At 47.2% G+C, this 12,026-nt stretch overlaps 1 protein-coding gene across 1 annotated transcript in view; it reads left to right on the forward strand.

Moving 5' to 3' along the window:
• LOC101565096 (O-acyltransferase like protein) overlaps positions 1-8,578 on the forward strand; it is a 58,097-nt gene extending 49,519 nt beyond the window's left edge. Inside the window, exons 11-15 of the mRNA XM_012513143.2 lie at positions 550-663; positions 2,597-2,729; positions 6,203-6,389; positions 7,333-7,475; positions 7,790-8,578. Of these exons, the coding sequence (XP_012368597.2) occupies positions 550-663; positions 2,597-2,729; positions 6,203-6,389; positions 7,333-7,475; positions 7,790-7,912 (700 nt within the window). The 3' untranslated portion in view covers positions 7,913-8,578. The remainder of the gene's footprint in view (positions 1-549; positions 664-2,596; positions 2,730-6,202; positions 6,390-7,332; positions 7,476-7,789) is intronic.
• Positions 8,579-12,026: the final 3,448 nt, after the last annotated feature.

Below are 12,026 nucleotides of genomic sequence, written 5' to 3' on the forward strand. Positions count from 1 at the left end.
CACTGTGGTAGCGTGTGCCTGTGTGGGCTTTGCTTGCTCTTCCTTTCCTGTGTCCTACCCGATTCCCAATCCTACACAACTCCTCACACTTAGGCCTTTGCCTCAGGTCTGCTTCCAAGTTGTCAGGGACATCAGGATCTCTTCTTTCTTCTACCCTCGCTCCTCATCCTTGGAGTACCTGCTGGTGCCCCCCTACCCCGTGTGGAACAATTAATTTCTCTCCTAAATCAGCCACCATGTATGTCTACATAGTGTGTTATAGACATAGTGTGTTATGGATGACAAGGGACATTCCCTGGCATGGTTCCGTTCCCTAGCATAGCAAGCTTTAGGGGTGGTGGCAAGGATGTTGCAATCATTCCTGTCCAGATGAGGGAGTTCAGAACCCCCTCCAGGGTCAAGTAGTGAGCAAATGGTCAAGACAAAAGGCCCCTCACACACTCCCACCCCGGCCCGACTCCCCCACCCCTCCATAAGCCCCTCCTTCAAAAGCAAGTGGCAGGGGCTCCTTGATGGGGTGCTCCTCCCCATGTCCTCGCTTCTTTGCAGAAACAAACTCGTCCTTGTCCTCCTTGGGACCATGCTGTTCCTGCTGTCTTTCGCTGCCACTGCGGTGCTCACAATGACGTATAAACTCCCAGTGGCGGCTCTACCTGCAGCTAGGTAAGTAACCTGTTCTCCTAGCCCGGTCTCCTAGCCTGCTCTTTCCCGGGGCAGGACCTCCCAGAGAGGGCTGCAGAGTGCTAGGCTGTTTGCGCTGTGCCCATGGCTGGTGGGAAAAGTAGGCAGGGAATTTTCAGCCAGCTTGAGAAAGTTGATTGCATTTTGCCTCCAGACTTCCAGACCATTCCAAGTCATTTGTCCATTGAAATTCTTCTCAGAGGGAGGAGCGCCCCCAAGTGGTTGAAATGTTTTCTCTTCCAGCGCAAATCTTGGAAGCTCTGTCGTAGGTGAAGACTGCCGCTTATCTTGGGGTTAACTTTTTCCAAGTGACACAGGTAGTATGCGGCATAGGCATGGTTTGAATCTAGAGCCTCACTCATGGTGCTATTTACTTCCCCAATGAGCTACGTATATGTATGGTGATTCTTCCTTAATAATTTTCTCGGTATTTAAACTGGAATAATTGACAGGATTACCAGCTGATGCAATCTCAAAGCTGCAGTCTAGTGACCCAAACCACACATGCTGGTCATCTCCTCAAGGTCCTCTAGTGGCCATCTAGTGTCATCTATGCTTTTTCATCAGTGTAAGATTTCACAGGGCTTTGTCTTTCATTTTTCCCAGATGTCTTTGCAGGTGTTACCTTCCTAGAGCAGCTGACCTCCCCACCACCCCATTAAGCTGTCCAGAATGCTGTCTGCTCATAGTGCTCAGTATGTATTTGTGAGAAGGTAGAACATTATGTATTTGTGGCTAGATGAGTGGCTGAATGAGCGGCTACACGCAAGCCTCCTGGCAGAACACTGCGTTCTTCTCATAGCATTTCTTCCACGCTGTGAGCACTCCCCGGTGCCCAGCAGAGGCTTCCGCCTGCCCATCCCTGTGCTTCTCAGCCTTGGAGCACTTGTTCTCAGCTCGAAATGCTTCCATCCTTTCCTCTCACAGATTGCCTCAGCATCTCTGGGGGTGGGGCCCAAGCCACTGACTTATGCCACAGCTTCCCAGGATCTTAATGGGTAGCCTGGGTTGAAGAACCACTCTTTTGTCCTCAAGAGATTTCCTGCCTGATCCTCCCTGCATGGCCTGTGATGGGATTCAGGGCTGAGATTGCTTCTAGCTTTGGGGATAATTGTGATACATTTAAACCAGTGGTTGTCAATCCAGGATGCACCTTGGAAGCCCAGGGAAGCTCTGAGTCTTCTTCCCTGGTTCTATGCCCAGAGATCCTGCTTCAGTGGGTCTGGGAGCCAGGTGGACATCGCCTGTGACAGGTGCTCTGTAGATGTTGCTTCTCAAACAAGGTGTGTCAGGGCCCCTCAGGCTGTGTCACTGCAGAGAGGGCTGGGTTCACCATCAGATTCCTCCTACTTAGTAGGGTGGGGTTGATTTGGATTCCTAGGAAGATCTTAGGTGCTGGTAGTGTCAGGACTGTGCCTTGAAAACCACAGCATCAAAGAGTACTGTTTGGTATCCACCTAAGGACCCAGCCTGGGCCTCTTACAACTTCTTTTCTCTCAGGACAGTCTTTCCTGGGTGCCACATTCTTAGAACTATCCTATGTACCAGTCACTGGGAAGACCTTTTTTTTTGTACCACGGATTGAACTCAGGACCTTGCACTTGCCAGACGGGCACATATGTCACTGTGCTATCTCCCCAGCCTCGAAATTACTTTTAAAATGAAAGAGGGAGTCATCATAGTTCCTTGGATCTCAGGTGGAGGGTCCCAAGGGAACTTGGAATCTGAGCAAACTAATCAGGACCCAAGGCAGGTTTAAGAGGTCACTGACTGTGGATCATTATGAAGGAAATAAACAAATGTGCCCCAAATCCACCTTTGGGTTTGCTAGTTACTCTAAAGGACACTGCAAGGATTCTCTTCCCTAGCCCCAGATCAGCCATAACTTTGGCCTTATTTCCTTGTATTTTTTCAGTGAAGAAGAGACTGTACTATATTTCTTGGAGTATTACACCAAGCCCTACTGCCGATGTGGACCATTTCTTGTGGGCCTTTTTTTGAGTATTTTCATGCATCAAAACCATCAATCGAACTTGCTCAAAACTAAGGTATGGCTTCTCCATAGCTCCCTTCAAGGGCAAGGGTCTGGGCAGGGTTGGCATGGCCCATTTGGCAAGCTCTTCTAAGCCATGGTCAGAAGGAATTGGACTGCTGGGCGCTTAATTGTGCTGCAGTGTGTTGTGGAGGTCTCTTCACGCTGAGGGATGGAATGACTTACCTTTTTGCCAGAGCCTGATTCTCATTACTGAGCTCCCCATGTGGAGCTGTAGATTTGGAGTCCAGTGGGATCCATTCCACAGAGCTTTAGTACAGACCTAAAGAAACCAGTGATGTGGGAGTGCAAACCCAGTGAGATCAGAACAGCCATATCTTCTCTGGGAGGGGATAGTGAGTTAGGCTGGAGTCCTGCTTTCTATAGACGGGATTCTTGGTCTTACTTGATGGTTCCAGCTGCGAATCAGGACATGAGGTGTCCAGAAGGGAAGAAGCTATTATTCTGCCTTCCAAGTGGGTACTGAGCACACATTGCTCTCATTGGCTCCCTTGTGGGGACTCATTCTGGATCAGCGTCCATCCTCCTTACTTGGAAGCCATCTTCTCCTTCACTACTCCCTGCTTAGGCAATCGAAGCCCGACAGACTGCTTCTCCTGCCATCCTCTCTGAAGTCTGTAAGTGACCTTCTTGAAGCTCTTCTCATCTCTTGTCCTGATTTCTCCCTCAGTTTGCTTGCCTCCAGCCTTGTTGATCTCAAATCTGTTAGAAGTGACTTTGGCTGCGGACCTGCCACTGTGCAAAACCTTTCAATGGTTTCCAGGATGAAGCTCAGCCTATTCAAGAAGATCCTCAAGGGCCCCTCAGTGAGACCCTTTTTCCAGGGTCATCGTTTTTGCTGCCTTGGGTGTGGCATGTCAGTGGCACTGACCTGCTCACGGCATCTTCTGCTCTTCTCACACATGAACCATCCCTGGCTTCTAGCCTCTGTGTGTCTGCTCACACTTCCCACTCTGCCTGGGACACACTCTCTCCAACTTTCCCCACTACCCACTCCTTTCCTCTGCCTTAATTCCTGTTCAGCTACAAAGGCTCACTGAATTTTCTCCTGTAGAAAGTCTTCTCCTATCCCATGGGCCAGGTTGTGTCTCTCCTTCCTGTTCTACCAGGTTCTATGCATTTCTGTTCTTACCACATGGTAATACATTCTTCCACCCAGAGTCTGTGAGCTCCTTGAATGTACCATCTGTCACACACTTCTGAATATCCAGCATCTGGTTCTGAGTCACTGAAGATCGTTTCTTGGCCTTTTGGCTAAGAGTAAGTGTGGTATGTGATTCACTAAGGTATTCAATAAGTAAATGAATGAATAACATTTGCTTCCCCATGGAAGAAGGACCAGGAATCCTTTTGTACTATTAGGCTATAACTTCTGCTGGGCCAACTTTTGCTTGCTTAGGTTTTGTGTATATCTCATTTAGACTTTAGAGAAGAAGCTGTTGAGAAGGTGCTGGGAGAACCTTGTGTTGCTCATGGCAGGCACAAGACATAGGGTTTAGCCAGCAGAAAATTATGGAGAGGGGCTGTGTGACTTTTTTATGGGTTAGACTTATGGAATCTCCTAGAGATTCACTGCTCACTTATAGATTATCACAGAGTTGTTTCAGCGTAGTTCAGGTGTGGGAGCTGGGGAGAAAATGGGTGTGAGTGAAGGAGAAAGGCTAAGATGGAGAGGGGCAGTGGGGAACCACTTCCAGGCCCAGAGTCAGGACCAGGGAGCACAGAGCTAGGACCAGCCAAACTGAGTGGGAGAAATGATGTAGACAGGTTGGAGAGATTCAACTCAGACCTTTAGAAGTTGGAAAATAAGGACCCAAAGTCTGAGCTGGAGGTAGGTGATATGCATCATGGGCTAGGAATGAGATAAGGCATGTGCTGGGAGAGAGGTGGCCTAGGAGCAGACAGGCAGGTAAGGACTGGAAGGAGACATACATCTGGGGTGCATTTTGTAAGATTAGAAGTCTACAGAAGCCAAGGAATTAACCAAGGAATAAAGGGGATCTTGGGGGACAGCAGAGAGCCTATTAGGGCTCACTTCTCCTTCCCTGAGGCAGAAACTAGGGTAGGAACTGGGAACCCAAGGCAGCCTCAGAGACAAGATAGTGGACTGATGTAATGATGGGTCAGTTCCATGTAGACGTTATTACAGCAGAGCTAGAATATAGAAAACAGAGAGAGCCTAGGAAGATGGATTTGAGTCTACAAAGGTCAAGAAGGGTGACACGGCCTTAAACAGCCAGTGGTAGCATGTAAATAATGGGGCTGTTTTCTGAGAGGACAACTCCACTGCCTCAGTCCTCCTGCCATCTTATGTTCCACTGATGAAGGTATGGTCCAGGCAGGAGCTGTGAGGTCAGGACCCATCAAGAAGCCCTCTTCAGGGGACTGGGGAGATAGCTTGGCAGTCTAAGCACCTGCTTGGCTAGTGCAAGGATTCAGGTTTGATCTCTGGGGCCCTACCCTCTGGGTACTCGGTGCCAGCCCAAAACAGTGTGTGGTGGGACACACCTATAATCAGAGTGCTGGGGAGAATGAAACAGGATTGCTATGAGTCTGAGCTGTGTATCGAGACTCTGTACTAACTAACTAACTAACTAACTAACTAACTAACTAACTAAACAAGGCTGAGAAGATAGCTCAGTGACTTAAGTGACTGCCTGGCAAGCACAAGGACCTGAGTTTGGTCCCTGGTACAAAAAAAAAAAAAAAAAAGCCCTCTTCAATTAAGGCACTGTGGTGGAAGTAGACTTGAGCAGCACTTCGTTTACTTTTTTCTTTTAACTTTCTTTTAAAATGAAAATAGATTCACAAGAAGTTTTCAAAACGGTGCAGAGAGGGCCTGCGGACCTTTCAGCCTGGTTCCTGCACTGGTACGCGTGCCATAACCACGGCACATGATCACAGTCAGGACTTGACATTGGCAGAATTCATACATTTAGACCCACTGGTTTCATGTGTGCCCATCGTGTGTGTGTAGAGTTCTTTCTTTCTTTCTTTCTTTCTTTCTTTTTAAATTTTATGTGTGTGTGTGTGTGTGTGTGTGTGTGTGTGGCCAGCTCAGCCCACCAGGGGGCGGGGCTGGCTGGCATGTGGTGCTGGGGGATTGAACCTCGGTCCCTGTGCTTTGCTTAGCTTGTTCTAGGTAGGTGCTTTAGACCACTGAGCCATCTCACCAGCCCTGTGTGTAGAGTTCTAGACAACGTTGTGTCACATGGAGATTTAAGTGACCACCGTGACCAAGGAAGAGAACTCTGTCGCCACACAGTCTCCTCACTCCATCCTCTGTAGTCACTCACCTTCCTTTCTGCCAGACCATTCCCAATGCTGGAGACTACTAATCTGCACCTTCAAGTCAGTCAAATTCGTGCAGGGACAGGTTCACACACAGAGTGACCGGAACACAGGAATAATGCTTAAATGACACAAACAGCTAACGTGGGCTGCGAACTGCCTCTCCTCTCCCCACAGGTGCAGGCCCTGTTGGGGTGGACATGTTCCCTACTGACTTTATTTGTGGTTGTCGCTCTGGCATACATAGTGGATGACGTCTCTGGTGTCTCTTCTGTGGCTGCTGCCGTCTACCAGGCCCTTCACCGTACTCTGTGGGCAGGGGCCGTGGGCTGGGTCATCTTTGCCTGCCAAGAAGGTTATGGAGGTAGGAGGTGTCACTCTACTCTTGAGCTCTCGCCTTATCCTTTTGAGGGTGACAAATTTAAAGTAAAATGTATACCCAAAGGAGTTTCTGTTTGTTTAAGTGTTTGATGAAGGATTTATAGTGACTCAAAAACATCGATATGCCAATACACTTGGGGAAAACCCCACATACAGTCTGTTTTAGTTTTTTATATTGGTCTCTGTTCAAATACAGGTTTTGAAAGAAAAACTTGTGGTCTCTCCAGAGACTCCAGTTCAGAACTTAGAAAAGACTCAGGCAGAGCAGTGTAGTGAAAAAACAGACTAATATAGTGCCGTGGACGAGAAGACTTCTGATCACATGCATTTTGGGCCTCCGTTTCCTTGTCTGAGGGGAAGAGACATAAATGTTGCCAAGATCCCCTTCTATAAGGGGGGACTGAGTTTCTCTCAGGTCAGCTTTGGCGTGTAAGGAATCAGGCAGATAGAGGATGTAAGTGGAGCGAGAGGACTTTCCTCCAGCTTAGAGATGTGGTGTGTTTAAGGTCCCTGATGTGTTTTTCTCTCCTTCCCTGTTTGGCCTGAGGTGAGAATGGGGTGCACGCAGTGCCAGCAAATGGCAAACGAGGTGCTTGATCTACTGAGCACTCGCCCTGGGCTGGCTTAATTTCCCCTTATTGTGATGTGTTCTGCAGTCACACCTTGGTTCGTCCTATTTGGATCCCACATGGGCAAATGCTTCTTTTGTCTATGAGTTCATCTTTGCTTATTCACTTAATTATATGAAACATTCTTGTATATTTGTATTATGATGGTGGGGCTATAGCAATAAATACAAAGGAAACCCCTTCTTTGCAGGAGAGTATGAGGGGTAGGATCAGAAGGGAGGCGAGGAGACTCCAAGGCATCAGGTCTCCATGCAGGGGATTGTGGTTTGATGAGTCAGCACCTGTCCCTTCCTCCAGGTCTGGTGAACCGCATGCTGTCCTGGGATCTCTGGAGTTTCCTGTCCGGCATCAGTTATGCCTGCTACGTGGTGCACCCCATGCTAATCATCCTCTACAATGGACTTCAGGAGACGCTTATTCACTATACTGACACCAACATGGTGAGTGAACGCCAGCTCTGACCTCTATGATGATGCTGCAGTTCACTGTCTTCTAGCGACAAAGCAAACGACTGGCTTTGATAGCAACTTGGTCTGTTTTGCTTTTTTTCTAAAGAGTCTTATTTTTCTCTGTTTTATATGAGGGACAAGAAGGGAGGGAGAGTTTCAGCCCAGGATAACATCTTTATTTTATTTTTAATGTTTAGTACTGTTTGTTCTACAGATTCACTTTATAGAGCCAGCGTGGTACACACTGGGATCTGAACACACAGGGATAGTGGAGTAAAACTGTGCACTGTGCCCTTCCCCTGCAGCTCTACCTTTTCTCTGGACACTGTGTGCTGACCTTGGTCTCTGGGCTGGCCCTGACACTGTTCATCGAGAGGCCGTGGCAGGAGCTGAAACGATGCCTGCAGGGCCCAGAGTGCTCTGGCTGAAGTCCTGAAGAATGATGGCCCATTGTTCATGGTGAAGAGGAGAGGCCAGGCAGCCTCCTGCTGTAGTGTGCTCCCGAGAAGGGTGTGAGCCTGATTTGGGAGCATCCAATACATACGAGTTCTCTGAGCTTCACTGTAGAAAAGAGTTCTGTGATAAGTTTTGTAGCAGTATAATAACCACTCTCTGTTGAAACTTTTAAGCAACACTACCTGGACATTTGGGGAGTTGGCTTGCCTCTCTGATCATAGTGTTAATGTAGAGCGCCATCTCTTCGTGACCTAAATTTTACAAACATGAAGAGGACTTAATTTGAGCTATTTTTTGTAACTGCAGGTGTTATTGTAAAGAAACACAGAAGGTGAGCTCGATAAACAGGAGCAGCAGGTAAATTTTAAGCCCCATGTAAACTGGGGGTTTCCAGTGAGAGAGAACCCACAAGGCAGCTGCGGCCAACCCTAAGCAGTCATTCTTTCTCTTCCCTCTATTTTTGGGCCCGTAAAGGCCTCCTCTCGCACGTTGTGTCCCCAAGGTGGCGCTCTTGAGCCACTTCTGATCTGGAGCTGCCCAATCATGATTGTTTGCTCAAGTACTCTGCAAATGTATTGTGCCTGTTTATTTTTAATACAAGATAGTCTACAAATGCAGCAAATTTATTGTTAATTGAGTTACGATGTTCACTTGGGTTATAACACTTGCTATGCCCAATAAAATCATCAGTTGTAGTTTTCCAGTCTATGTATTGCTCTTTGTAAAATAATAACTTTTTTCCTCAGCCCTGGAGATTGAACCCAGGACTATCACACTGAACTATATCTCCAGCACCTTTATTTTGAGACAAGTTCTCTCTAAGTCACTAATGGGTTCAAACTTGTGATCGGGCTGTCTCAGCCTCCCAGAGTGCTGGTGTTACAGGTATGTGCTGCCACGCCTGGCTAGCGAGCTATAGCTCCACCCTGGAACCTCAGAGTGATGTGCACCATGAGCATGCACGACCGTTGGGCAAGTCTGTCATCCTAAACTCTTGAACATTATCTTTCCTGTATTATGAGCGCTGCTGTAGGTTGACTTGCCTTCCATCCAAAAGATGTGCTAATGTTGTAAACCTCTGCTTCTCGGTGTGTTGCTTTGTATGGACACGGTCTTCCCAGGAGAACTTGAATTAAAGTGAAGTCACTAGGGTACAAGATCCCTAGCTAGTGATGGTTGTCCTTACAAAAAGCAGGTAGATACAGAGGAAAGATGCTAGGAAGAAGCCCAGGGGGAAGGCCTCCATCTACAAGCCAGGAAATGCCAAGCATGGATGGCCACACCAGTAGCTTGAAGAATAAAGAAAGCATTCTCCCCTAGAGTCCCAGAAAGAGCATGGCCCTGGGGACCCTCAATATCAGACTTTTGGCCTCCAAAGCCATGAGAGGAAAACATTTTTCCATTGTTTTAAGCCACTCTGCTTAAATTTCCCTTTACCTGTGTAGGCTGGGGTGCAAGATGTCCAGTGGATGCCTGAGGCCAAGGAACATCTCAAACCCTATCTGTTCTTGTTTTCCTTTATACACATTCCTGTGATAAAGATTAATTTACAAATTATGCAAGTAAGAAATAAGCAATAACTAATAATAAAATGACTGGAACAGTATGCTGTAATAAAAGTCAAGTGAATGTGAATTCAGTCTCTCAAAATACCTTACTGGATGCTTAGGCAGACGCAGGGGCCAGAGGTTTGATCCCCTGCCTGCTGCGTGGGCCCCGCCGCTGGGGCATGCTGAAATGCCAATTGGGACTGGGTGTGGTAGTATGTGTCTGTAATCGCAGCGCTTGGGAGCCTGAAAAACAGGAAGGATCCTTATGAGTCCGATCCGTGTAGTGAGACCTTGAACTAAATACATACATACACAAATAAATAAAGAAATAGGTTTAAAATACCTTATGGGGCTCCTGTCTGAGAGAGACAGAGGGGTGACCTGAGTGGGTTGCCCCCGAATCTGTCTCTTCTAGGGATTTTTATAGAGCAAAACCATGTGATAAGGTGAGTCCAAGGTGGAAAACATGGGAACTCGTTAGATAGGCATGAGATAGGACAAAACTATGATCAACCAATAAGATTACAAGCAGAATCACTCAAGTAAAATTGACTGAATCCAGGACCAAATGTGGAAGCGAGTCACATAGCAAGTGGGCATAAATACAGAGCAGGGGCTTTTCCTGTAGGGGGCTGAGTTAGTGACTTTTCCAGGCTTCCTCAAGGTGAGAGACCTATTTAGAATATCAGTCCCTGATGTCTATCCTTAGGGACAATATGTATTTGTTTGATCTTTTGTCTTGAGGTCTGGCGCACAGCAGGGGTGTCTGTTTCTCCCCAAGTTACAAAGTCATCTTGTCTTTCACATTGTCTCTTTGAGGGCCTACTCCTGTCTGCCTGTAATGTATCTATCTAACTCAGCTGCCTGCAACAGGGGGGACCACAAGGTGCTTCTTGGCATAAAATGTGCCTGGCCTGTGTGTGCTCTGCGCTGACCGAGAGCTCTGAAAGGCCAGTCCCTGCGGTGGGAAGGGCAGGAAGCTTGAAATCCTCTGAGAAGCAATAGACAGCGCACCTAGGCTTTATCCAGTCAGCGTCTCCCCGATTCTTGAGCTCTTCTATGGGCAGAATCTGACCTGTGTGAGGGAGGTGCCACCGCTCACCTGGTGCCCTCAGTTTCCCTGTTATAAAGTAGTCATGTTAAAAAAAAAAAAAAAAAGGTAGAAAGTTGAAACTGCAAACAGGAGGTGGGGGTGCAGCAGGGAGGTTGGTGTATAGGCAATGCTGAAGTTCACTGAGCTCCTCGGGCGCCCCCTGGTGGCTCTGAGGGCACCGGAATCCTCCTTCATTAGGCCTCAGAGGAGCTACTGAGGATCTGCGATACTGGCGAGATCCGGGTGGGTGGACTCTAGTGGGAAATGACTCACCTGCCAACACGATTCTGCAGCTAGGTTGCCGGATGTTTTTAGTTATGGGGCAAGAACCATGAGACCCGTGGAAATAGCCTTCCAGCGACTAACACGACCTTGCAAAGACGTTTGTGAGAATAAAAAGAAGCAAATAGATTGCTACTGATATTTCTCGTGGTGTTTCCATTCATCCTCCACAGGTTCGTCTCCCTTGGATGCAGAGTCTATAGGTGCCAAGATAGAAAGTTGCCTGAGTGACAGTTGTTTCCTTTCCACCGTTGTCCTGTACACCATCATGTTTGTAACCCTTAGCACTATGACTAGCCAAATACTGTAGTAGGCATTAAGCACACATTATTTGACACAGTGATGGAAATCTTTTCTTTCTTGAGATGCCTTTTCTGGAGGTTTCGTACTGACAGGCCTCTCTCAAAGGGGTTTCAGACATTCTCAGTTTATAAGGAGCTTTCTCCCAAATGGGCCAGTCGTGAAGGGTGACAGGCCTAGGGCACTTGAGGAGGTGGGATGCCTTTGTAACATCACTCCCTAGACTCCAGGTAGGATTTAAGTCAATACTTTGTATATGCTGAGGCAGCCTTTTGTAATGACCGACCTACATTCATGCCCTTTCTTACTAAGCAAACTCAGATGTTGTTCCAGTGTCAATATGTTCAGACCAAGAGAGAGAATCATTTTTGGTATAAGCTTATTACATTCCTCTTTGTCTTTGCCAGGGTTTATTATGTTCCTTCTTGTCATTAGTCCTGGTGTGGGCATGTGACTAGTTTTGACCAATCAGAGGCAAAGAGAAGTGCACAGGAGACTTCTGGGGAATATGATTTTGCCTGAAGAGAAGCCAAGGGCATTAGGAGAAAGACCTTGTTCTTACCTTCTTTAGCCTTGTTAGATTATGATATCTGAGCCAAAAAAAAAAGGAAAGAAAATACAGGGCTGGGGAGATGGCTCAGTGGAATAAGCACTTCCCTGGCAAGTGCAAGGGCCTGAGTTCAATCCCTGGTACCGCAAAAAAAAAAAAAAAAGAAATATTATGATATCTGAAATTGCAGTGGCATCCTGTGAACATGAGAGTGGCCCAAGATGAAGACTCCAGAGCTACTAAATGAAGAAGCTGTTCTAAAATGTCCCAGTGAAGCTCAAAATTGACAAATTCAAACCATGTTCAAAGAG

Source organism: Octodon degus, unplaced genomic scaffold (assembly GCF_000260255.1).
Source record: "Octodon degus isolate 3935 unplaced genomic scaffold, OctDeg1.0 scaffold00339, whole genome shotgun sequence".
In the NCBI taxonomy this organism is placed as follows: Eukaryota; Metazoa; Chordata; class Mammalia; order Rodentia; family Octodontidae; genus Octodon; species Octodon degus.